Source organism: Rhodamnia argentea, chromosome 1 (assembly GCF_020921035.1).
Source record: "Rhodamnia argentea isolate NSW1041297 chromosome 1, ASM2092103v1, whole genome shotgun sequence".
Classification (NCBI taxonomy): domain Eukaryota; kingdom Viridiplantae; phylum Streptophyta; class Magnoliopsida; order Myrtales; family Myrtaceae; genus Rhodamnia; species Rhodamnia argentea.
This window is the reverse complement of record NC_063150.1, coordinates 22,540,428-22,566,845: the sequence shown is the minus strand read 5'-3', so window position 1 is coordinate 22,566,845 and position 26,418 is coordinate 22,540,428. Positions and strand designations below refer to the sequence as shown.

The following is a 26,418-nucleotide window of genomic DNA, read 5'->3' as shown; positions in this document are numbered from 1 at the left end:
TATTTTAAGTGTCAACACCATAGAAAGAAAGGCCTGCAGCCACCTAATTTTGGACAGAACAAAACTCCTCAGCCATTCTGCGTTTTTTCTTTACAAAAAATTACTGCTTCCTTTTCGTCTAAATTCGACTTTAATTACTTTTATTGTATTGGTTTTTTAGATGAGATACTTTTATATTTTCAATCATACACAATTAGCAGTTGAATTTTTTCTTTTGTGTATTCTAATGTGAAACTGAGATACTTAAATTTTCAGGTTTCACTTAGAAATTGTCGTACTTGACAAAGTTTTATCACATTTTGATTGAATTTTCCATTTTGGGGAAGATGAGCTCTTTGGTCAAAATTTTGACATCCGGATGACTATTCCGAATGATGATAGTAGAAATATCCGAATTTCCAATGCACTGATCACTCATCCTCTCAAAGATAGTACCAGAAAACTGGAATTCTCCGCTGCATAACTTGAATAGAACAGGGAAACTAATAATTTGGGAATTAAGTAGATTGTTGAATAAAGTAAACGGGTTCTTCTTGCAGATTCTATCAAGCACCTTCATAACATCTACAGGCTTTTACGAAGCATTGAGAAGTGGCTCGATGAACTCCCGACATCGCGCATCGACCGACACGAAATATAACAACCTTGAAACAACTGCTTCATCAGGCGAAAATTTCCTTGCACGCATTTCCTGTAGAAGTTGCAATGCTTTATCCACTTGTTTGTCCTCCAAAAATGCCCGGATGAGAATATTGTACAAAATTGAGTCCGGGAAGCAACCCTTTTCCCGCATTTTCAAGAATAATTTCTCGGCTTTTGCTAACATCCCTCTCTTGCATAGGCTATTGATTAAGCTGCTGTATGTTACAACATTGGGAACCGCTCCCTTCTCCGACATGCTGTCGAACAAGTTCATTGCTGCCTCAAATTTCCCAGCTCTACAAAGCCCATCAATCAGAATGTTGAACACCTTGATCGATGATTCAAGTATGGCACTGCTGAGGGACCAATACAGATCCATTGCCTGGTCAATATGTCCATTTTTACAGAGACCGTCCAGCACAACCTCGTAAGTAGATAGCGCTGGTGCTGGAGAGCCATGAGTCCGCATTTGAGTGAAGAGTCCATTTGCTTCATCAATTTTGCCATGCTTCATGTACCCATTAATCATTATGTTGTAGGTAAAAATGTCATGCTTCAGGCCCTTCTCTTCAATTAGATGGAAAAAGTTCGCTGCATCATCCAGCCTACCCGCCAAACATAAACCCTTTATGAGGGTATTGTAGGTGCATCTGTCAGGGTCCACGCGTTTCTGAATCATCACTTCAAATACCCCGCCTGCTTCAGTTACTTTTCCCATTTTGCATAGACCATCTATCAGGATGTTGAAAATGACAACATTGGGCAAAACGCCTTTCTCTATCATTAGCTGAAGTGTTCTGTTGGCTTGCCCTAACATCCCTCCCTTACATAGGCCATTGATTAAGCTGCTGTATGTTACAACATCGGGAACCAATCCCTTCTCCGACATGCTGTCGAACAAGTTCATTGCTGCCTCAATTTTCCCGGCTCTACAAAGCCCATCAATCAGAATGTTGAACACCTCGATCGATGGTTCAAGTATGGCACTGCTGAGGGACCAATACAGATCCATTGCCTGGTCAATATGCCCATTTTTACAGAGACCATCCAGCACAACCTCGTAAGTAGATAGTGCTGGTGCTGGAAAGCCATGAGTCAGCATCCGAGTGAAGAGTTGAGTTGCTTCGTCAATCTTGTCATGCTTCATGTACCAATTAATCATCATGTTGTAGGCAACAACGCCGTGCTTCAGGCCCTTATCTTCAATTAGATGGAAAATTTTCGCTGCATCATCCAGCCTACCCGCCAAACCTAAACCATTTATGAGGGTATTGTAGGTGTATCTGTCAGGGTCCAAGCGTTTCTGAATCATCACGTCAAATACCACAACTGCTTCGGTTACTTTTCCCGTTTTGCATAGACCATCTATCAGGATGTTGAAAGTGATGACATTGGGTGAAATGCCTTTCTCTATCATTAGATGAAGCGTTTTGTTGGCTTCAATCCATTGTCCAGCTTGGCAGAAAGCATGGATTAAAGAGTTGTATGTGATCACATCAGCTGAGATACCTCGCTCGACCATTTCATCATAAATTTCGACTGCTTGCCCCAATCGCCGTGATTTACACAACCCGTCGATCATTGAATTGTAAAGCACAACATCAGGCTCAGTTCGTTGGCTACTCTGATCACGAAACAACTCCAATGCATCATCAATCAGCTGGGCTCTGCATAGAGCACCGACAATCATGTTACATGTCTGCGCATCAGCCTCAAATCCCTGCTTTGTCATCCTCTTTTGCAATTCCAGCACCAGCGCTGTCTCTCGTGTTTTACAGAGCTCCCCAATAAGGGTCCTGTACAAAACTGAACCCACCATCCCATCAAATCCTCTAAGAGCCAATTTGTCAAACAGCTCAACTGCATCGATGGCTTTCCCCACCAAGCACAAACCTTTAACCAGGGTAGTAAAAGTCACCTCGTTGGGCTCGAAACCGCGCTTCACGATCTCACCAAAGGCTCCAAACCCACAATCCATCATCTCCAGATGGCAACAACAGTTGATCAAAATGTTCAGCGTACACAAATCGGGCTGGATTCCTGCCCCACTCATCTTTTTGTACAAGGCGACCACGTCCGAGTGCGCCTTATTCTTGGAAACCGACCCCATCACGTGATTAAACGTATCGATGGACACAATGGGCTTGATTCGAACCAGTGTTTGGAAGTAAGCGAGCGCTTCATTCAGCGAGAGGGTACCTGATTTGCAGCGTTGCCTCACGTGAAGCTCGAACTCTGTCGGACTGTTTGGAAGTTGGGACGGTGATTCAGGGTCTTGGAAGAGAGAGGACAACGAATGCGGAGCTTTCGTCGTTGGGGGCGCGGTTCTTGAAGAAGTGGCACATCTTAGCCGCATTGGCGATGGATTCCCGAGGGCCAGAAGATGACCCAGCTTCCGAACGGTGCTTGCTTCCATGTCCCGGGTGGCATTATTAAGGAGCGAACTCAAACTAGGATGTTTAGCTCAAGCAAGAAAGGTAAGCAAATCTATGAACTTGTCTCTCACTCTAAAGTTGGTCTTTTAGTACTGTCATTTCTTTTTTCTTTTCTTCGATCTCTAGCCCTCCTCTTTTTTTCTTCTTTTTTTTTTTTTTTTCAGACTTTTGCTCGGTTTTTTTGCAGAGGGCAATATCGAATCCCGGACATATTAGCCTTCCCCACCCCCTTAATTTCCTTGCTACATGGCCACGTGCCAAGTGGGTAGCGTCGTCAACTTGACAACAAAAATTGCAGTGACCGGACTGATCAATGATTCCGATCGAAAATCGCAGTCATTGTATTTCGATATCGATGGACAATGGTGCACCAAAAGAATGGAACAAGAACTCGATGTTTGGGTTTCAATACTGATGAAAAGGCGTTTATCGACGGCAACGCAAAAATTTTCCAAAGAAAACAAGAGCAAAGTGTTGGAATGACAAAAGAGAATCAACAAGGGTTGTGACCATAAATAAGCTAGATCAATCTTCTTCTTTAGGTGCTTGCGTGTGTCTTTCTTCTTTGTCCGAATCTCCCCTTTAAATTTGTTGTCTATGCCATTGCCAGCTAACATCATGGATTTTTGATCTGATGAGGTCAATTAGTCTTTTGTTTAACTCCTTCCTTGTCAATCTCGAGTCCACGTGGCTAACATTCCACTAATTTCTCTGGTCTGCCTTGATCGCTCCCGATGTGAAATCTTCCCTCTGACTCAGGTGATATCTGAGGTTGGTTTGTGAGTGCCGAGAACTGGCCCCCATCACACCTGATCCCTTAAATTTATCTCTCAAATGTTCAATTTCCCTCTTATATATAGCCCAGCAGAACCAACTTTATGAATCTCTAAGTTATCAAATTTGATTGCCTGCCATCAATTCGGAGCTCTTCTTCAGGGAGCCCATGTCGCCATTCCTCTATTTTAGATGAAGATAGTTTAGTCTGTTGTGGAATCAGCTTGCGAGAAGCCTCAACTCAACGAGTTCCATTCACAATTGGCTGGAAGTAGACATGGCCACGGGGCCGTGAACCGCCGGTTTCGATTCATGAACCGGCAACCGGCGGTTCCAGTTAGTGGCCATGCTTGAACCGGAACCAGCTCTTGGAGGGGGCGGTCCCAATTCCTGGCCGGTTCAATGGTCGGTTCCGGTTCCGAATTTTGAATTTAATTTTAAATAATAAATTATGAAATAAAAAATAATAAATTATCAATTATAAATTATAATCAAATTGTACAATGTAATCAAATTTGGGAGGAAAAAAAAGGGAGAGGAAAGGGGCTTGAACTTAATGAATTATCACTAAGCGGCTACATATCTTCTTGGGAATAGAAAAATCAAAGTTCATATAGTTCTCTTACCTTTAATAACCCCAATTTATCTCATCGTCAATCGTCGCTCCCTGTTGTGGTACCCGTGGTGGTGATATCCCCATTATCATCATTGAAGAATTCGTTGTCTCGATCCAGTTCTTGTTATCGAGATTTAGCCTGTGTTCAATCATTGACACAAGCTTGAGCATCCACGACATCCGGATTTAATCTTGAACGGCGATGGTCCAAAATTAATCCTTCGGCGCTAAATGTTTGTTCAACTGCAACTGTTGAAGAATGGGTTGCTAATATCTATCTTACGATGAGAGCGAGGACTGTGAATTGGGTTGAATGAGTCTTCCACCATTCTAGAATTTTGAAATCAGTGCCGTATTCAGAATCATGGAACTCAAAAGTAATGGTTAAATAGTTTTCTAATTTGAAAATATTACTTGTTGCTCGCTTTTATCATTTTTACCTATTAATGAGCAGATTGTAGCCTCTACGAAGTCTACCACTCTCTTGCATTTGTGAGACACTAGGTTGAGAAGAGCCACTATCACCTAAACCATATCTACTACAAAATTCATTAAATAATGTTACTATAGTCTCTTTAACCTCTCGTTGTATAGTTTTAATATCTACTGTTTCATGCAAATTTAAACAATCATAGTAATAATCATTCAGATAATCATACAAATCATCTAATTTAGTTCGTGGATTGAAAATAATAGTAACCAAATAAACAAGAGGAATACATGCATAATAATGCAGCCATTTTGCTTTCATTGCTATAATAGTCGGAGCTAATTAAGCATCTTTTTCAAATTCACAAAAAACACCAACAATGTTAACACACTCTATTAATGTCGCGACCTAAAAAATTTGAGAATTTTCAGACTAATGGATTATCGAGTTAATTATTTAATTAACCTAACTCGAACTCTCCCAAGTCCATACCAAATCGTAACTTAAGGTTCAATTGAATAACATGCAATATATTTTAATTTTGGAGCCGCCACTAATCATTTATGGTAGGTCGATTAGAAACTTAAATAAAATAGCGGGAGAACTATTTTATTCATACGAACCAGATATTAAGAGTTCGGGGACTTGATTATGCTAGATTACTCTAACGTCCTTTTGGTACCATTTTATTTCATGAAAAATCATTTGAGAAGGCAATATTAATTAATTTTAACCTAAGTCATTGACAAAGGTTATCACGCGGGTGCGCAATCAATTAATGAATATCCAGAAGTGAATATAATCAAGGGAGCAAGCGCCACACAAGATGGTTCTTTTTTTAATTTTCGATTTTTATATAAATGCATGAACCTATTATAAATGATGCAATGTTATGAATTAAATGCAAGACTAAACTAGATGACATGCAAATTGAATTAAATGAATATACAAGAGAAACCATGGATTAATTAAATTAACTACATGACATGTAAATTAATTAAAACCTAGATATGCAATTCTAATATGCAATCTAACCTAAAATGCAATCTACTATGACATGGCAAAGATGACATGGCGGGGATGATGTGGCAAAGATGACATGGCATAGATGACATGACATGGATGATGTGGCATGAATGACATAGCATAGATGACACCGCATAGATGAATATTTTTTTTTATTTTCAGATGAATTTATTTACAAAAAGGATTAGATATGCAATTATCTACATGATGCTATTTTTTTTTTAAAGATATGCAATTTTCAACTATAGAAAGTGAATGAATGCGAATCTTTTAGAATTTTTGAGATTACATCATGCGATGGATATATTCTAAAAAATATGCCAATCAAACAATTCAAATCAAATGAGGAAAGTGAATATGCCAATCAATGTCAATCAAGAAAGTGGATATATCAATCAAGTTTTGAAATATTTCGCGAATATTTGAGTCAATTTTTAATTCGTAATCCTACGATTAGCGATTGAACCCAAATTCCTTGCCTAATCGAGTATTCCATCAATAATCTTAAAGATGGACTTTTTCGATCGTATGGCAAGTTACGGATTAGGAAAAAAAAAATTCCTAATCAACATGTATTTTGAAAAATATCCACTTATGCAATATGCAAGATATGATCAGATATGAGAATATAATATGCAAATATGATATGCAAAACTATATAGAAAACTAGGCAAGCGAATATTCTACAAATATTTGAGATAAAATTTTACCTTATCTGCATATTACCTTTCCAAAATGAGGAATCGAATCAAATCGGCTCGATCACGCTGGCGGATAGGACCGGCGGATGTGAATGATTAGATGGGGATGGCTCAGAGGGCTCGCGATACGGTGGTCGACAATGGGAAAGCCGACAAGGAAATTCCGACAAGTGCACGGTGGACAAGGGTTCTCGAGTGAAAGATCCAAAATCATGGTGGAAGTCTTTGCGTGCATCCTTGACCGTCCTGCAGAGAAAAAAATAAAGAAAAAGGAATTCTCCTTTTGTAGCTGGCATCCCCGTTCGTCTATTCTTGAATGATTGGCCAAGTCTTCCTTTATCTGACTTGGACTTTTGCTTCTGTGAACTTCACAAATCTGGACTCCCGTTTGAATGATGAACTTTGACTACCCAGGCCCCATGATTAGGTCCTCCACTTACCCACTCAGTGTTTCTCGTGTGTGTCAAATAAAAGACCTGCAATAAAATTCAAGTGAAACGCATGGAAGAAAACTGGTGTTGTCGAAGTTCATCGCGAGGGAGATGGCTTGGTGGCAAAACCAATCTAGTCGTGGATGATCGTTGGACAACTGGAGATTGCTCAGCACGGGTCAAAAGGCTCGTTGGAGGAGCGGTCATCAGAAAGACCTCGGAACCTACAAAACAGAAAAAAAAAATCTGAGTCGAAGATTAGTCGCACAGACAATAGCTTTGTCGCGGTAATTTTTTAGTGCCGCCAGCGTTTGAGTCGGGAGTTCGCCGTTGTCGTCGTAGGCTTCAATAGGATCGACTTGGCTCGGCAAAGGATTCGCGTGCGGCGGATAAAGGGTGCGTGCGGCTCTCATGTGACAAACTTCACGGGTAGACTCTCTCTATTTTTCGGTGAATTTGTTCGCCAGTCTTCATGTCGAAGATGGTGATGAGTAATCATCTTGACCGCTTGATTTCACTCCTCTAGTTGACCAAGCACGGTCTTTTTCCTCATCCCCACGATTCTTGCACGAGAACCTAGCAAATTTGTCTCTTCTGGCCTCCCTGGTTTCGCACGATGAGGCAGTATACGAGCAAGCTTTCTACTCTCAATTTGGCCAAAGAAATTTTTGTGGCCGTGTATTATGATGAATGCCTCCCAAACCCTAGGCATAACACTTGTATTTATAGATAAAAGTGTTCCAAATCAAGTGCTTAAAGTTTCTTAATTTTTGCAAAATAAACCCGGACTCAAAATATAACTTGAATTAAGTCCCGAAGGGTGTAATTGCACAAATTGGTCCTTGAATGAGCTGAAAATTTTGGCCTAGCTATATAGTAGGCTAGTCGAATTTTTCATGTCAATTGTGAGCTTAATTAGGCTTTTTCCAAATAATTGATATTTTAGATATAGCCTTTTTTTCTAAAATATAAGCTCCAAAATAGTTTTAAATTTTCGGCACATATGTCATGAATTGCCAAAAAATTTGCCCATTAGTTTAAGTCCAAATCGCCCGACAAATTAAGCTCGGTCCGGCATCGCCTATCTAGATAAATGCTAATGCAATGCATGAATGAAAAATGATTTCATTATTTTTGTCTAGAACTAAAATATTAGCTCTAATTTTCTATGCAAAAATAATTGAAAAGTTTAGTCAAAATTTAGGTGTCAACAATTAAAAATAAATGCGTAATAGGATAATAAAAACCAGATAAAGTATAAATTGCATCATTAAAAACTTTCAAAAAATCTAAATTTTTTTTACAAACAACCCAATCTTGCTGGAGTAAACTAATTTCGAAAACATTATTCAAAATAAACGTACATAATAAATATTTATAAGGAAAATATTGATGAAGTAATTTGTAGGTAGAATTCCAAAGAGTTAGAACATCTTTTGAAAATCTTTTTGATTTTTGTGCATGTGCTTTACAAAATCTGCCCCATTCTTTCATAATTTGGAGACGACTCCATAAAAATTTAATTGCTCTCTTTATTGGGGTGAGAAAAGCCTTAAGAGCTCATAAATCATCTTGTACACATAAATTTAAAACATGGCAAACACATCTAATGCGAAAAAATTATCCTCCAAAAGGGGTTTACAAATATTTTCTAACTCGGGAATGGAAGCGGTATTTGACACAGCATTATCAAAATCAACTGAAAAAAATTTATTAATCAAATTATATTCTTTAAAAACTTGCATAATTATTCTATAAATATTGTTGGCCGTATACCTTTCATCAAACACTCGAAATACAAGTACTCTTTTTTGAATGTTCTAATTGTCACATATCCAATGACATGTGATACCTATATAAGAATGAATTTGCTAATGATCACTTTAGATGTCGTTACCTCTATGCACATGTCCATTAAAATTCGTAAAAAAGTTTGGCAAAGCCTTTTTTTGTTTTTTATAAACCCTAAAAAGTTCGCTTTTAAGAGTAGTTCTCAAAACAGATTTTGTTTGCGGAGTACATGTAGTGTTTATCAAAAAATCCAAACCAAAATTTTTACCAAGAGCAAACGGTAAATGTTCAATGGCAACATATTGAGCTAATGTTTCTTTCTAAACTTCATTACTGTAACAAAATAAATGATAAGTGTTAGGATTGGCGTATCTGAAAATTTTTTGTTGGCCGGTGTCGATCCCCGCTTGCGTTACATGTTTTTGCGTCGGATGCGAATGGTATGTTTCATAACCATCTCCTTTATTAAAATTGTATGATTTTATACAATATTTATAGTTTATCTTATACTTATCTCTACCTACTTGTACCTTGTCGAAGTGATGCCATAAGTTGGATGTACTCTCCTGGGTTTGCCGTTCCGGCTTCTTTCTTCACAATGTTTCTTCGACGCCGGTAGGAGGATGAAGACTTTCTTGCGTTGGGACGTGCTCGACATTGGGAATATAGTTGATATTATCATCGGCGTCTACCCAACATGTAAACTCACGAGGATCATATTGATCATAAGGTTGAGGATAATCGGATTCTCCTATCCCCATCGAGCTCTTTCCCTTATCACTAGCTTCACTTCCATTTACCATTTTTTCAGAGAATTGAATGGAAAGCCGATTCAGAAAATTGAGAAAATTGAGCCGAGATTGAGAGTATTGAGCGGATTGAAAGAATTTGAGAGAAATTGTGAGAAAAAATGAAAGAAGGGGTTGTTTTTTTATAGAGAATTTAGGATAAATTGATTAATAAAAAAAAAAGGAAGGCGGATTTGGCCGTTGGGGGAAAGAGTCCCCCCTTTTTTTCTCGCCTTATAGCCGTTGGGTGGTTCAAAATTCCTTTATAACCGTAACAGGCCCATGAGGGGCTGGGCTGGGCCAGTTTCGAATAGGGACCGATGGGCCCAATCAACGGGCCGATTTTGGTTAGTCCATGGGCCGGTTCCGGGCCCAAACCGGCCCGTGGCCATGTCTAGCCAAAAGTACAACAAGTTTAGGACTTTTTGATAATTATATTGAAAATATTTTCCTTAAACATAAAGTTTTCAATGAATCAACTGCACTCTAAGTGTTTTTATTAGTGAAAAGCTTACACAAATAACTAATAATGGACTAGGCACTTATAAAGATAACGGCTCAGCTCCAAAAGAGCTAAGTGGGCTTATTGGTGAAGTGAAATGATAATAAAATGTCGTTAGGATGGTTTTGAATTATAACTTTTTATTTGCCCTTCTCTACTTAGCCTTTTGAGAGTTGGTTGTTATTTAAATATTTAGTAAAACACCAGGTAAAAGTCAGAATGAATGAGAAAAAGCAAAATAAGATTAACAAGCTCATTTATTGGTTTCCTAACACTTTTTTTTTTTTTTTGTGAATAAGCAAGTCTTGTGCTATTTCCACTCCTTTACTGCTCTTCACACCTCCTATCACATTGATTTGACTACATTAACCATTGTGGGTCCCACTATTAATTTAAGATTATTTCTTCCCTTTTTTTCTTCATTTTCTTTTGTTTCAATTATACTAAAGACGAAATTACCCATGCTTCTCTCAAACAACATTTGTTAACGTATTTGATATTATTTCTTGCCTTCTATTCTTCTTCTTTTTGATTTTTTCCTTTTCTTGTCCATTTGGAACAAAATCGGTGTTCCCATCTTTCAAAAGAAATAATTTATTTAGTAGACAGCTAACTAATTATTGTGTTAATGAGTTGATATTTCCCTTTTTTGTGCTAAGAAACTACAACAAATAAACTAAGTATAAGCAAGAGTGAAAAGAACCATTTACCAGTTTTTGTACACGTTTCGTTCAATTATAACATTGATATGTGTCATTAAGTTGTAATCCGTGTACTTTAACGGCTCAACTTTCATTTTACTAGGTGAAAGCAATAGTCCTATAACCACTTATTTTTCATGCCATCATTGCATAATGTTTTAAAAGACACTTTAAAAAAATTAAAAATCAGACAAAATTTAAGCATATAGAAAATTTCAAACATCCATTATTATCATCCAAATGCATAAGAAAATAGTCACTAAATATTATCATGCAGAATACTATATTCGCCTTTAATACTGGTATAATTAGCCATTGATAAGACATTATAGCAATTGCAATCACATTATAAGGCAACTCATTCAAATCTTTTGCAAACACATATTTTTTGTCAATTCTAAATACATAAAAAATTTTAGGGAAATTTTCAAAAAAGGGTCCAAAGTGCTCTCGTTTTTTCAAATAAGGGCCTGAAGTGAACTTTATTTCTCCTCCCCTGCCTCCCGTTTATCATCTTCCCCACCCAATTGAACGATCCCGCCATTGAATTCACGCAAACTCTACATAAAGAGGGAGAGAAGCCATGACTGGAAGAAGCTATAATCTCCCGAGAGTGGTGGTCGCCCTCTCTCTATTCAACACCCTCTCTCTACCTCTACTTTCGCCCCTACCCCGAGCGAACCCTCAAAGCTTCTTCCTTACAGATCTGCGATGACCCCCATGTCTTCGCAAGTCTCTCAATATTCTTCTTTTTCCTCTCAAGCGTCCACCTCCAAAACTTACCTCCTCGGCTTCATCATCGCCAACATAGTCGGGCTCCGCCACTATTCTGGCACCATCGCCGGCCACAAGATGGTGGGCCTTGTTCGCGAACCTTTGAATCCCTACAACGAGAACGCTATTCGCCATCTAGGTCCTCAACACCAGGACCATCCAAGTCGGCTACATCGAGCACGACGTCGCCGCTATCCTTACCCCTTTGATATCTTTTGAGGGCATTATGCCCAACACTCACAACGGCGGTAGCAAGTTCGGGATCCCCTGCCAAGTTCACATCTTTGAGAGGGTCGAGGCCTTCGACCTCATGAAGTTGGCTATTTCACGAGGCAGGTTAGTGCTCATTTTGGACGGGGGTGCTTTGTTTGCCTTGTCGGAGGCGGCACGGTGAAGGAGAAGAAGGATTGGAAGGAGGTGAGGAGTGTGGATGAGACTTTTAAGTTGGTGGACAAGAATGTCGGGAAGAATGCGGCGATGGAAGCCCCGGAGCCACCGAGGGAGGTGATAAAGTCCGCGCTCTTCGATCACCAGAAGAAGGGGTTGCGCTGGTTGGTTCATACGGAGAACTCCGGGGAATTGCGTGGGGAAGATGATGAACGGGAGGGAGGGGAGGAGAAAAAAGAAAAGGTTAAAAGAAAAACATTAAAAAAATAACAAAAACGTAAAAGACAAAAATGCCCTTCGATTAAACCTTCTTTTGAAAGAATTTGAGTACTTCAGGCCCTTATTTGAGAAAACGAGGGCACTTCGGGTCTTTTTTTGAAAATTTTCCAAAATTTTATAGAACCATTCGTGAAAAGAAGAAAACACAATATAATGACAGATGAATAAATTGTACATAACGCATACATCAACTATAATATTCAATTTTTTGAGTAAATTCTTGTAAATTTGTATTGAAAATCAAAATTGAAAATTCACGATCATGAGGATAGTCTATGAAAATAGAGTAAATTTACAAATAGCACTAACATTTCTCTACTCTGATATATGATTGGTGCTTGCTCAAATCAAAATAATGGAGAATAAATTCAGAAAAAAAGAAGAAGCATAAAGGAAGCTTGAAAAGTTACGAGTGTAGGAGAAGCAACTAGGGTGAAAAAAGTTATCCGAAAGGGATGTGGGCAGTTTTATCTTTTAGTAAATGGTTAATACCACGAAAAATCCCGAACTAGTATGTTCGTAACAAATTTACTCCAAATTATTTTGTTAACCATGAAAAATTCCAAACTGGTACATCCGTGATAAATTTACTCCAAACTATTTTTTTTACCGTAAAAAATTCTAAACTAGCACATCTATGACAAATTTATCATAAACTAATTTTTTTTACTACGAAAAACTCCAAACTAATATACTCATGACAAATTTACCATCCGTTAAATTGGATTAGTACTACAAAAAAATTCAAAATTGATACACTTGCGATAAACAGAGGGTAAAAGCCTCGAAATGGTACACCCGTGAACTGTTATGTATCATCCAACTTAGTAATTTGATGCTTAAATTTAAGGAAAAATAATGGAAGGTAAATTTGTCACATACATACCAGTTTGAGGTAAATTTGTCACAAGTATACCAGTGAAATTTTTTGTGGTCAAAAAGTAATTTGGGGTAAATTTGTTATAAGGGTACCGATTTAGGGTTTTTCGTGGTATTAACCCTTTAATAAATTGAAGGAAAAGAAAGTGAAGGAAAAAAAGAGAAGAAATAATATTAAATCAAGAGTGGACTCGCAATGGATAATGTAGTCAAATAATAAGATATGGGATGTTAGGAGTCAACAAATGGGTGAAAATTTGAGGTGTGCAACTGGATCGGGTTTACTCGGAAATCGGATCAGACCACCCGAAAAACAAGTTTGGAAGTTGGTTCCTATTCAAACTAGTCCGGGTGCAGGTTTTAAATTTTGGGAATGGATTGGAACCGGTCCGATTCCCGATTCTAAGTGAAGACTTGGGAACCGAACCGATTTTGGAACCGATTTTTAGCTACTTTTAAAAAAAAAAAAAAACTAGTCTCGCTCACCTCACCTCATTTGTTTTTCGTGGATTGTAATTTCTATTGCTCATGTTAGGGATTGTTGCTTTTGACGGATAGTTAGTTTTATTATTCATCTTTTTGAATCGTTTCATTGCTACTCATATTATTTTACTAGAAAAAATAAAATCAGAAAAAGAAACAAATGAAAAATAGGTTCTCGAATAGGTCTTAGAATCGGACCGAAAAAATAGGGTAGGTTTCAAAACAGATTCTAGGATAAAAAAAGTAGGTTCTAGGTTCCAAAAACTGAGAATCGGTTCTAGATCCGGAACCTACCCACCTAGACCATGCTCACCCCAAATGAAAATAGCGCGAGCCATAAGCAAGGGAGAAAATAAAATAGGTGAAGTGAAAGTAGAAAATGACGGAGATATAAAGGTCAGTGTACTTACACAAGTAACTTACTAATGGCTTAGCTACTTATGAAGCCAGCGCCCCAACTTCAAAATGGCTAAGGCTCCATTTGGGAATGACTTTCCCGAGGGGATTTGAGCGTCCAAAGCCCTTGGGCCAAATTTGATGTGTTTGAAAAAATATTTTGAAATGACATTGAGGGACCAAAATAAAATGGCGTTGAGGAAAAGTGAGCTTTAGGAAAGCTAAAAGCCTAAGGCAGGTTTCGGGGTGCTTTAGGCTTTTAGCTTTCTTAGCATGCTTGTCCCTAAAGTTAGTTGATTACCATGGGACTTTCTATCCTATTGCCAAGGAGGTGACTATTCATTTATTTTTTCCCATTGCTACTTTTCTGAATTGGTCATTGCGTCAAATGGACATCCATAATGCATTTGTTCATGGTGATCCAGAAGAATATATATATGGATCTTCCACAAGGTTTACGAAGGCAGGGGAGTCATGAATATGTCATCTCCGCAAATCCCTCTATTGACTTAAACAGGCTTATCGATAATGGTATGCCAAGTTTTCAAGTGCACTTACAAATGCAGCATTTCAGGGTTCAAAATGTGATTATGCCCTATTTACATGAACTAAATGTGCATCATCAATCTATTTATTGATGAATCTGCTGTCAAAAAGTTTAAAGAATATCTGCACTCCACTTTCCGCATTAAAGGCTTGGGACCTCCCAAATATTTTGTGGGGATTGAGATAGCTCGATCGGAGGGATAAGTACACCATGAGTGTCGTAACTTGTGTACGGTGTTCACTTGAGTACCATAACCTTCAAAACGTTTACTTAGGTGCCATAACTTTCAAAAATCGTTCACTTGAGTATTATTTCGAAGCAAAATCGTTCACTTGAGTGCTATAATGACTTTTCCGGCGTGCCACATAAGCTTTCCTACGTGCCACGTTAGCTTTCCGGCGAGCCACGTTAGCTTTCCGGCGTGCCACGTTAGCTTTTCCAGCATCCACGTCAACATGACACTCAAGTGAACGATTTTTGAAAGTTATGGAACTTAAGTGAATGTTTTGAAAGTTATGGCACTCAAGTGAACGTTGTATAAAAGTTATAACACTTCTAATGTATTTTTCCCCTCGGTCGAATAAGGAAATCTGCCTTGGTCAACGGAAATTTGTTTTGCAAATGATATTAGAAGAAGGATTGTTTGGATGTAAGCCGGTTGTCATACCGATTGACCAGAATGCCAAACTAACGACACTTGAATATGATGCGAGCTCATCAACATCTAATGAAGACCCGACACTCAAAGATCCATCAGGCTATCGGTGGCTCATTGAAAAATTTATATACCTCATGATGACTAGACTTGATATTTGTTATGCAGTGCAAATACCTAGTTAATTCACGCATAACTTGAAATAGCCTCATATGAATGCAGTTCTGAAGGCTGTGAATTATTTAAAAGGATGTCTAGGACTTGGAATACTTTTATCTCGTGATTCTGATATGAGGATGACAGCCTATTGCGACACGGATTATGCTACTTGTCCAATGACCCGAAGATGCATTATTGGTTTGTGCATTAAAATGGGAAGATCTTTGATTTCATGGAAAACAAAGAAACAATTGACCTTTCATTATCATCAGCCAAATCAGAATATCGAGTTATGGCAAAAACCGTTTGTGAAATAATGTGGCTACAGGTTTTTTTTTTACCTTGGCATACAAATCGATGGACCAAGCATATTGTTCTGTGACAATGATGCAGCACTCAAACTAGCAGCGAACCCAATTTTTCATGAGAGGACAAAACATATAGAGGTAGATTGTCACTTTACTGGAGATAAAATCCAAGAATGAATTGTTTCAATAAGAGGAATTGGAACTGTTGAACAACTTGCGGATATCTTTACCAAGATGTGTCAAAGACAACACACATATCTTTTGGGCAAGCTAGGCGTCTTCGATATTTGCAAGCCACCAGTTTGAGGGGGAGTGTTGAAGATATGATTTAATTGTGTATATGTTAAATCGATTTAGTAAATATTTGATGAATGGGTAGAAATAGGAAAAGTATCATCTTGTTTCCTAATTTTATTTTCTGTTCTTATAATATATATGTTCGTGTACATGTAAGAACAATACAATGAATACAATTACTTTTCACGCTCCCAAACTTCCTTTGTTTTCTGTCAGGCATTATCAACGAGCGAACTCAAAGCTAATATTTCGAGTCTTAAGCAAGAAAAGTTGGTCTTTTAGCATTGTTTGACCATTTTTTTTTTTCTATCCTCTCTTTCAAATTTTTGCTCGAACTTTTTGCATAACGCGAGTCGAATTCTGCACCTACCCTATCAATTTCCTTCCCATCGACAGCGTGCCCAGTTAATAGCATGGTCGTCAACTTGACAATGAAAATTACTGTGACTAGATTGATCGACGATTCTCACCGAACACCGCAGTCCTTGTATTTCGATATCGACAGACAATTGTGCATCAAGAATGGAACAACAGCCTGATGTTTGGGTTTCAATACCGGTGAGAAGAAGTTTATTGAAGACAACACGGATATTTCCGGCAAAACAAGAGCTGAGTGTTTGAAAATGACTGCAAATGAATTGTAAAGGAACTAAAAGACATTGACATAAGAAAAATCTTGTTCTTCAGGGGTTTGCCTGTCTTTTTTCTTGGTCCGAATCTCCCCTTTATACTTGTTTTCCTCCATAACGGCTCCAAAGCCTCACTGACTGACTGAAATCATCTTTGCCACTGGCCGCTGACATTATCCATTCTTGATCAGATGCGGTCCTTAGTCTCTGTTTAACTCATTCACATGACGAGTCCACGTGACTAACCTTGCACTAATTACTCCGGTCTGCCTTGATAGTTCTCGATGTGTCTGTGGTCGATTTGGGAGTGCCAGCAGAATCAACTTTGTGAATCTCTAAGCTATCAAATCTGATTGCCCACTATCGATTCGAAGCTCTTCTTCTGGAAGCCCATGGCGCCATTCCTCTGTTTTAGATGAAGATAGCCTAGTCTGTTCTGGAATCTGCTTGCGAGAAGCTTGTTTCGACCAATGCGCTTCACCCTAAATACATCTCCCACCTAGCTCATACATACTGTCTTGTTAAGTTTATATCCAGAAGCTCCTTCGGTACCTGCTTTTTATTGGCACAAATCAAATCATCCCCTTCCATCAGCGCCATTCCCGTTTGCTCCCCATAAAGATTGGCTTGACCTTGTTGAGTGAAAACAAGAGGGTGAGATCTAGAAGTCACTCTGGAATTTATGATCTTGTTCTGCTCTTGGAAGACCTGTTCCTTGTGGTGTGCTCATTTGGTTGGTGCTACTTTGCGCTTTTCGTCAACTTCGACTCGCTGCTTTAGCTTCAGGTACGGCATGAGTTCTTCCTCTCTTTTGGATGGTACAATCACTCTCGGGATTTCAATTGAACAAACTGTAATTAGTGAAGTAAGACATTTATTAGATGTTTCAGTTCTGACTCGTGCAGGATTTCACTCGATGTAGTTTATCACATTTTGGTTGAATCTTCCATTTTGGAGAATGTCTCTGTTCTGTTATTTTCATTGATCTGATCCCTGACCCAAAGAATGTCTCTCTCATGTTCTTTTTCTTCCTTCCCTGGCCTCTTTCTTTGCTGCTACTTATTTTGATGATCATTACAGGAGATCACAAGTTCTCTAGTCCAAGTTTTTTGACATCAGGATGACTGTTCCAGCTGCTGATTACTTAAAAATATTATTATGTTTCCAAGTTTCCAAGTTTCCAACACACTGATCACTCATCCTCCCAAGACCCGAACCGAAAAACTGGCATTATCCGCTGTATAACCTGAATAGAATAGAGAAACTCATAATTTGGACTAATTGAAGTAATTTTCGTAGGTCGTTCGATAAAGAAGATGGATCTTCTTGCCAATTCTCGTAAACATTCTCATTATAAATTCTCATAAACATCTTTTAATACCATGCAAATGTTCTTGCGAAGCATTAGGAAGCGACTCGATGAATTCCTGACATTGCGCATCAATGGACACAAAATATAATAATCTAGAAACTACTGCTTCATTTGGCAAAAATTTCCTTGCACGCATTTCCTGTAGAAGTTGCAATGCTTTATCCACTTGTTTGTCCTGCAAAAATGCTTGGATGAGAATATTGTACAAAATGGAGTCCGGGAAGCAAACGTTTTCCTGCATTTTCAAGAATAATTTCTCAGCCTTCGTTAACATCCGTTCCTTGACGAAGCCATTGATTAAGCTGCTGTATGTTACGACATTGGGAACCACTCCCTTCTCCGACATGCTCTCGAACTTCTTCATTGCTGCCTCAATTTTCCTGGCTCTACAAAGACCATCAATCAGAATGGTGAACACCTCCATCGATGATTTAAGTGTGGCACTGCTGAGGGACCAATACAGATCCATTGCCTGGTCAATATGTCCATTTTTACAGAGACCGTCCAGCACAACCTCGTAAGTAGATAGTGCTGGTGCTGGAAAGCCATGAGTCAGCATTCGAGTGAAGAGTTGATTTGCTTCATCAATCTTGTTATGCTTCATGTACCAATTAATCATCATGTTGTAGGTAATAATGTCGTGCTTCAGATCCTTATCTTCAATTAGACGGAAAAAGTTCGCTGCATCATCCAGCCTACCTGCCCAACAATTGATCAAAACGTTCAGCGTACACAAATTGGGCTTGATCCCTGCGCCATTCATCTTCTTGTACAAAGCGACCACGTCCGAGCACGTCTTATTCTTGGAAACCGACCACCGCAGCCTGTGATTAAACGTATCGATGGACATGATGGGCTTGATTCGAACCCGTGTCTGGAAGATGACGAATTCTCGTATGCATCAAGACTCGCATGAGAAACGAAACCAAAGAAGGCTCAAGGAAGGAAGGCACTCCAGTTTGTTTTCGTAACAAATTATAACAAACAAATATTTCATAATTTAATTAAACATATAAGTGTTTAAGTGATACGGATCAGATCAGGTATGTGTTAGACATGAATTAGGTCGGGCATACGTTGTTAGATTTGTACTATATAGAAACTGGTCAAAATAGGTAAATTGGATCAACATGGGTTGGACCCCACTCAAACCCGACTCGACTCATCCGTTCGACGCCTCTATTCATAGTTCAATTCAATTCCATGACTGTGTTTTCGAGATTTGTAATCTTGCTCTCACATAGTTTGTAACATTTATGTTTATCGTAGCAAGCACTTTTAAGTGCAGACTTATTGGAGTAGTACCATTCCGTCTCTACATGATCACTCGTAAAGTAGTCTAGGGTTATTCAAACTTTTTTCATAAGCTAATTTAAATGTAAAGAGGATGAAGTCCACGGAACACTTGCATAGAGGAATTCTCCAACACACATAGGCTCTGTTTGGCTGTGATTCTAATCCTCTGTTTTCGTTCCCAGAAACCAAAAAGGATCAGAAACATGTTTGGTAATGGAAAAAAATGATTTTGATTTTGGTCATGGTAATACTTTTGGACCACTTTTCAGAAGCAAAAAAAAGATGATTTTGGTGTTTTGGAACACTTTTGGGGATCACTTTTTTGCACGATATACTTATGACTTATCCCTCATACTTATAATTTAATTTTTAATATAAAATTTTATTATTTTAAAAAAAAGTCCACGTGGATTTTCAACTTTACATAAATTAAAATAAATTAAAATTCAATTTTAAAAATTGCTAAAAACTAATTTTTTTAAATTTAAAATTTTATTTAAGGTAAATTAATATTTAAATTTAAGAAATGGGGGAAATAAAAAATATTTAGATATTTAATTTAACAATTTAAAAATAAAAAAAATTAAGATTGAAAAAAGCTAAAATTTTGAAAAAAAATTCTCGTCACCGGATTCTTCCGCTCCCCTTTTTTTTTTTATAAAAAATATTTTTTTTTGTAAAATTTTAAGCCTATTTTTAAATTCAATTTATATTTATATTTATATTTAAAAAATTAGTTTTTAGAAAATTTTTAAATTTAATTTTTTTTATATTAAGGGACCTCTAATATGCATGTTTTTTTTCCGAATTTTTAGCTATTTTATTTTTTATTCTAATTAAGTTTGTATTTTTTTTATTTCCTATTATGTTTTTTCAACTTTTATCTTTTTTTTTTTTATAATTAAGGACTGGACCCAACCCTCCGCATCACGAACTAAATCTCCATTTTTTCTCCATTTTTTGAGCCGCACAAAAAATTTGTTGAGTCGGGTGAAAAAAAAATCAATGTAGTTGAGTTGCGGGTCTTGTAGGCTTGTACGATGTGTAATTACAAGAATGCAAAACTATAGGTGGTAGCACAATGAGGAGCTTTTCTTTCATTTTTTTTTTTGGGTAATCAATCTAAAAGTCACAAGAAATAATAACAAACAAATGATTTAGACAAATTCTGTAAATGTAATACGAATTACTTTTCAAATAATATAAACGATTGCATACTTATGACAAATCGACAAACGAATTGGGAACGGAAATTTGTTGCTTTTTTTTTTTTTGCTCCATAATCACTATTTGATTATTTTCCCTATTCTTTGTCATCAAATGTGATTATATAATTATTTGATTTAAATGATAAATTGGGAACGGAAATTTTGTGCAACTACCAAATACGTTTCTGTTCCAGGAACAAAAATTTTAAACAATTACCAAACGCGTTCTAATTCTCAAAAAACCATTCAGGAAACAGAATAAAAAAAAGTGATTTTGATCGGAATCATTTTTTGGGAATAAAATCATTACCAAACAGAGCCATAGAGTAGCGAGAGGGAGACAAGGCTCATGAACTGCCACCACGATTGTCGCGAACCGCGCGATCGCCCAATTGAGGCCCAATTGAGCCACGTGAGCTCATCCCCACTGCACGTTGTTAGTCGTTGCCAATCTTGTCGGTCTCGATCCACTCATTCGAATCGGGAAACAACATCCGAGCCAATATTCAAATTAGGATTTGAAATGTTTGATATCATATATATTTTCTAGATTAGAAAACCGTTCAAATTAAGGATTATTTCCCTACCGACAACATGGAGATTCGGATTAATCTCGATCCTAAGATTTTGTCTCGATGGTGTGGGAATCGAGATATCTAATTTACAACCACTAGATTTGATTCCTCGATTCAATTTGTTACCAAATTTGAGTCAAAGAATACTTTTAGAATTATGCATATCTTTCATTGCATATTTGATTGATTGTTTCCTCATACGAAAATTCAAAAATATTTAGAAAATTGAGCTTTATTAGAAACCTTATCTCATTAATTAAAATTCCTTAGATAGATACGATTTTTTAGAAATCTTATCTCCTAGTATAGCCTTGTATTTAGAGAGATGTGATTTGTTAGAAATCATATGTAATAGATTAGGTGCATTTTGAATAATCTCATATAGAATAAGATTGCACCTTCATTTATATAGATAAACACATTTTTAAACATTTATTAGGATCAAAGATTTCCTAAATAATTTTAGGATTTAATTCAAATTATTTCCTGGACATTTATGATAATCTTCATTTAGAATAGATTTTCTTTCATTAATTATTAATTTCGAAATTCATCAGAAAATACCAAAAATATCTTATTCATATGCATTGCATAAAACATTTCATGTCATGCATATAGATTATTTATTTTATTTCATATGTATATCATATAGGTTAGAATGCATATCTTGTCATGTCATATAGTTTGTCGTGTCACTTGTCATGTTATCGCTTGCATGTCATTTGCCATGCCATCAATCACATGCCGCATCGTCATTTGTCTTGCCATATCATATCTGCATGTCATCTAGTAACATGCCTAGGTTCATTAATCTAGTTTACATGTTTAAATCATTTGGCCAAATGGCACATGTCGTTTAGTTAAATTCATGACATTTTGCATGCTATCTAGACTATATTAATTTATCAGTTTGCATGTCATTTGACTAGAATTGCATTGTCATTTTAGTTAAACTCATTTTCGCATGTCATCAGGGTTAGGTCATTTGGATAAATGCTTTGCATGCCATTCCATGTCATTTAGTCTAGGTTGCATATGAATTTCATTTTATTAGCATTGCTCATTCAACAAGCGAAAATCATAGATTAAGTCTTACGCTTGGGAGATAAGCATTACGTTTAGGCTGCATCATCCGGATACGTTCCCTTTTTCTCTATCTTGCAATTTATTTAATGATTTGATTATTGGGTGTTAAATAATGTTTGCGCATCTACATGATCACCTCGCACGGTAGGAGTTTAGCCTTAAAATTAATCCAAGCTGCTTGTTTAAATCTTTTCATTGAAATGAAAAGTACCTTAATAGAAATATTAGCGTAACCATGTACCCGAACTCATTAATCTCCGGTTTGTAGGAATAAAGTATTTCTCTTGATACTTTATTTAGGTGTCTAATTAGCTTACTATAAATTAGTTAGTGGTGACTCCAATATAAAATTTTTGCATGATAATTGAACGTTTAATTACGATTTGGTAGAGCTTGGAAGAGTTCGAACTAGGATAATTAATTTAATTAACTTGGGCAATCCATTAGTCTAAAAACCTGATTTTTAGGTCACAATAGACTTTATAGTGACAAGACGTAATTATTTGACTTAAATAAAAAAAAAATTGAGAAGGGAGATTATTCTTGGGAATAGAAATTTGGTGCAATTATTGGCGCGTTCTGATTTTTTAAAACTTATTAAGGGAACAAAATCAGAAAAAATCAATTATTAACATAATTGATTTTTTGCTTAATCGTTGCCAAACGCATCCTAGCATTATTTGACATTTTTTTTTTGTCTATCCTCTCTCTTTCAGATTTTGCTCGATGTTTTGCAAAGCGCGCAAGTCGAATTCCACATCTATCCTCTCATTATTATTATTATTATTATTATTATTATTATTATTATTTGCATAGCATGAAAGTCGAATTCTGCACCGATCCTCTCAGTTTTCTTCCCATCGACTATGTGCCCAGTGAGTAGCATTGTCGACTTGACAATGGAAATTACTGTACCTAGATTGATTGAAGATGCTGATTGAACATCGCAGTCCTTCGTATTTTGTTATCGATAAACGGTTGCACAACAAGAATGGAACAATAACCTAATGTTTGGGTTTCAATACCGATGAGGAGGAGCTTATTGACGACAACACGGATATTTTCGACGAAACAAGAGCGAGTGTTTGATTGACAAAAGTAAATGAAACTTAAGTGTGATGACCATAAATAAGCAGCTGAAAATGACTGAAAAAAATTGCAGTGGAACTAAAGACATTGACATAACAAAAATCTTGTTTTTCAGGGGTTTGCGTGTCTTTCTTCTTGGTCGGAATCTCCCCTTTATACTTGTCCTCCATAACCGCTTCAAAGCCTTCACTGACTCTAGTCATCTTTGCCATTGTCCGCTGACATTATCCATTCTTGATCTGATGTGGTCCTTAGTCTTTGTTTAACTCCTCCGCATGACGAGTCCCGTGACTCGGTTAGTGTCTGTGGTCGATTTGTGAGAGCCAAGATCTGCCCGCCGTGACACTTGATATAAACAATGAGGTGACATGTCAAATACAGCCCAACAGAATCAGCTTTATGAATCTCTGAGTCATCAAATCTGCCTGCCCCCCATCGACTTGGAGATCTTCTTTGGGGAGCCCATGGGGCCATTCCTCTGCTTTAGATGAAGATAGCTGAGTCTGTTGTGGAATCAGCTTGCGAGAAGCTCGACTCGAACAATGCGCTCGACCGTACATACATCTCCCACCAGCTATTTGTTCCTCTCGATCAAGCTCATGCATACCGTCTTGGGCCGATTCGCACAGATTCTTCTGCTTTCCACCACTCTCCTTTTAAGTTTTTACCCAGAAGCTCCTTTGCCCGTTACTCAACCTTCATTACCTGCTTTTTTTTGGCACAAATCAAATTGTCCCCATCCATCTGCGCTATTCCCTTCCGATGTCTATAAAGATTGTCTGACCGTGTCGAGAAACAAGTGGGTGAGATTTGGAAGTCACTCTAGAATTTATGATCATGTTCTGCTTTCGGAAGACCTGCTCATGTGGTTGGTGCTGCTTTATGCTTTTTGTCAATTTCGACGCACTGCTTGCGCTTCAGGCACGGCTGCCCGCATGAGTATACTGAAGTAATTACATAGGTCGTTCAATAAAGAAGATCGATCTTCTTGACAATTCTCATTTAACATTCTCATTACAAATTCTCTTGAACATTTCCATAGCATGTACACGTCCTATGCAGCATTAGGAAGCGACTCAATGAATTCCTGACATCGCGCATCAATCGTCACAGAACATAACAATCTTGAAACAACTGCTTTATTAGGTGAAAATCTCCTTGCACGCATTTCCTGTAGAAGTTGCAATGCTTTATCCACTTGTTTGTCCTGCAAAAATGCTTGGACTAGAATATTGTACGAAATTGAGTCCGGGAAGCAACCCTTTTCCTGCATTTTCAAGAAAAGTTTCTCGGCTTTCGCTAACATCCCTTCCTTGCTGTGGCCATTGATTAAGCTGTTGTAAGTTATCACATCGGGAACCACTCCCTTGTCCAACATGCTCTCGAATAACTTCATTGCTGCCTCAATTTTACCGGCTCTACAAAACCCGTCAATCAGAATGTTGAACACCTCGATTGATGGTTCAAGTCTGGCACTACTGAGGGACCGATACAGACCCATTGCCTGGTCAATATGTCCATTTTTACAGAGACCATCCAGCACAACCTCGTAAGTGGATAGCACTGGTGCTAGAGAGCCATGAGTCTGCATTTGAGTGAAGAGTCCATTTGCTTCATCAATTTTTCCATGCTTCATGTACCCATTAATCATTACGTTGTAGGTAAGAATGTCATGCTTCAGGCCCTTCTCTTCAATTAGATGGAAAAAGTTCGCTGCATCATCCAGCCTACCCGCCAAACATAAACCATTTATGAGCGTATTGTAGGTGTATCTGTCAGGGTCCACGCGTTTCTGAATCATCACTTCAAATACCACACCCGCTTCATTTACTTTTCCCGTTTTGCATAGACCATCTATCAGGATGTTGAAAGTGATGACATCGGGCGAAATGCCTTTCTCTATCATTAGATGAAGCATTTTTTTGGCTTCAATCCATTGTCCAGCTTGGCAGAAAGCATGGATTAAAGAGTTGTATGTGATCACATCAGCCGAGATACCACGCTCGACCATTTCGTCATAAATTTCAACAGCTTGCCCCAATCGCTGTGATTTACACAACCCGGCAATCATTGAATTGTAAAGCACAACATCAGGCTCAGTCCGCTGGCTAATCTGATCACGAAACAACTCCAATGCATCATCAATCAGCTGGGCTTTGCATAGAGCACCGACAATCTTGGTACACGTCTGCGCATCAGCCTCAAATCCCTGCTTTGTCATCCTCTTTTGCAATTCCAGCACCAGCGCTGTCTCTCGTGTTTTACAGAGCTCCGTAATAAGGGCCCTGTACAAAACTGAACCCACCATCCCATCGAATCCTCTAAGAGCCAATCTGTCAAACATCTCAACTGCATCCATGGCTTCCCCCACCAAGCACAAACCTTTAACCAGGGTAGCAAAAGTCACCTCGTTGGGCTCGAAACCGCGCTTCACGATCTCACCAAAGGCTCCGAACCCACAATCCATCATCTCCAGATGGCAACAACAGTTGATCAAAATGTTCAGCGTACACAAATCGGGCTGGATTCCTGCCCCACTCATCTTTTTGTACAAGGCGATCACGTCCGAATGCGCCTTATTCTTGGAAACCGACCCCATCACGTGATTAAACGTACCGATGGACACAATGGGCTTGATTCGAACCAGTGTTTGGAAGAAACCGAGCGCTTCATGCAGCGAGAGGGTACCTGATTTGCAGCGTTGCCTCACGTGAAGCTCGAACTCCGTCGGACTGCTTCGAGGTTGGGATGGTGATCCAGGGTTTTGAGGAAGAGGGTCTTGGAACAGAGACGACAACGACTGTGGAGCTTTCGTCGCGGGGAGTGCGGTTCTTGAAGAACTGGCACATCTTAGTTGCATCGGCGCTGGATTCCCGAGGGCCAGTAGATAACCCAGCTCGTAACTTCTTGTAATGTTTGCACTGGCGATAGATTCCCAAGTGGCATTATTAAGGAGGGAATTCAAACTTAGTTCTTGAGGTTTGAGCGAGAAAGACAAAACACATTTTTGAACATATACTTCGATCGAAAATTGCTCGGTTGATTGTTCGGTCCGCTGCCAGAACCATTTGAATCAATTCGATTCCCGGGATGAAGCCGGTTCTAAACCGGACTCAAAGCCTTTTTTAAATTCTGTGCCCATCGACGATTGAACCCGATTTT

The 26,418-nt window shown here is 38.1% G+C and overlaps 2 protein-coding genes across 4 annotated transcripts in view; both read right to left on the bottom strand.

Moving 5' to 3' along the window:
- Positions 1-486: 486 nt before the first annotated feature.
- LOC115726648 (putative pentatricopeptide repeat-containing protein At1g12700, mitochondrial) overlaps positions 487-26,418 on the bottom strand; it is a 54,737-nt gene continuing 28,805 nt past the window's right edge. Inside the window, exons 1-2 of one of the 3 annotated variants that reach the window (XM_048274789.1) lie at positions 1,161-3,035; positions 487-947 (exon numbers count right to left, since the gene is read on the bottom strand). In XM_048274789.1, the coding sequence (XP_048130746.1) occupies positions 575-947; positions 1,161-2,998 (2,211 nt within the window). In that variant the 5' untranslated portion in view covers positions 2,999-3,035 and the 3' untranslated portion in view covers positions 487-574. Of the gene's footprint in view, positions 3,036-26,418 lie in introns of those variants that run through there. The other 2 variants (XM_030656614.2, XM_048274765.1) reach the window with 2 other exon arrangements.
- LOC115726645 (pentatricopeptide repeat-containing protein At3g22470, mitochondrial-like) lies at positions 24,244-26,287 on the bottom strand. Its single transcript, XM_030656610.2, has one exon. It carries the CDS (start codon positions 26,114-26,116, stop codon positions 24,311-24,313), a length of 1,806 nt encoding a protein of 601 aa, XP_030512470.1. The 5' UTR covers positions 26,117-26,287; the 3' UTR covers positions 24,244-24,310.

Bases quoted from the DNA above. Each gene is read 5' to 3' on its own strand.
- LOC115726645 (XM_030656610.2), bottom strand. From the start codon at position 26,116: ATGCAACTAAGATGTGCCAGTTCTTCAAGAACCGCACTCCCCGCGACG.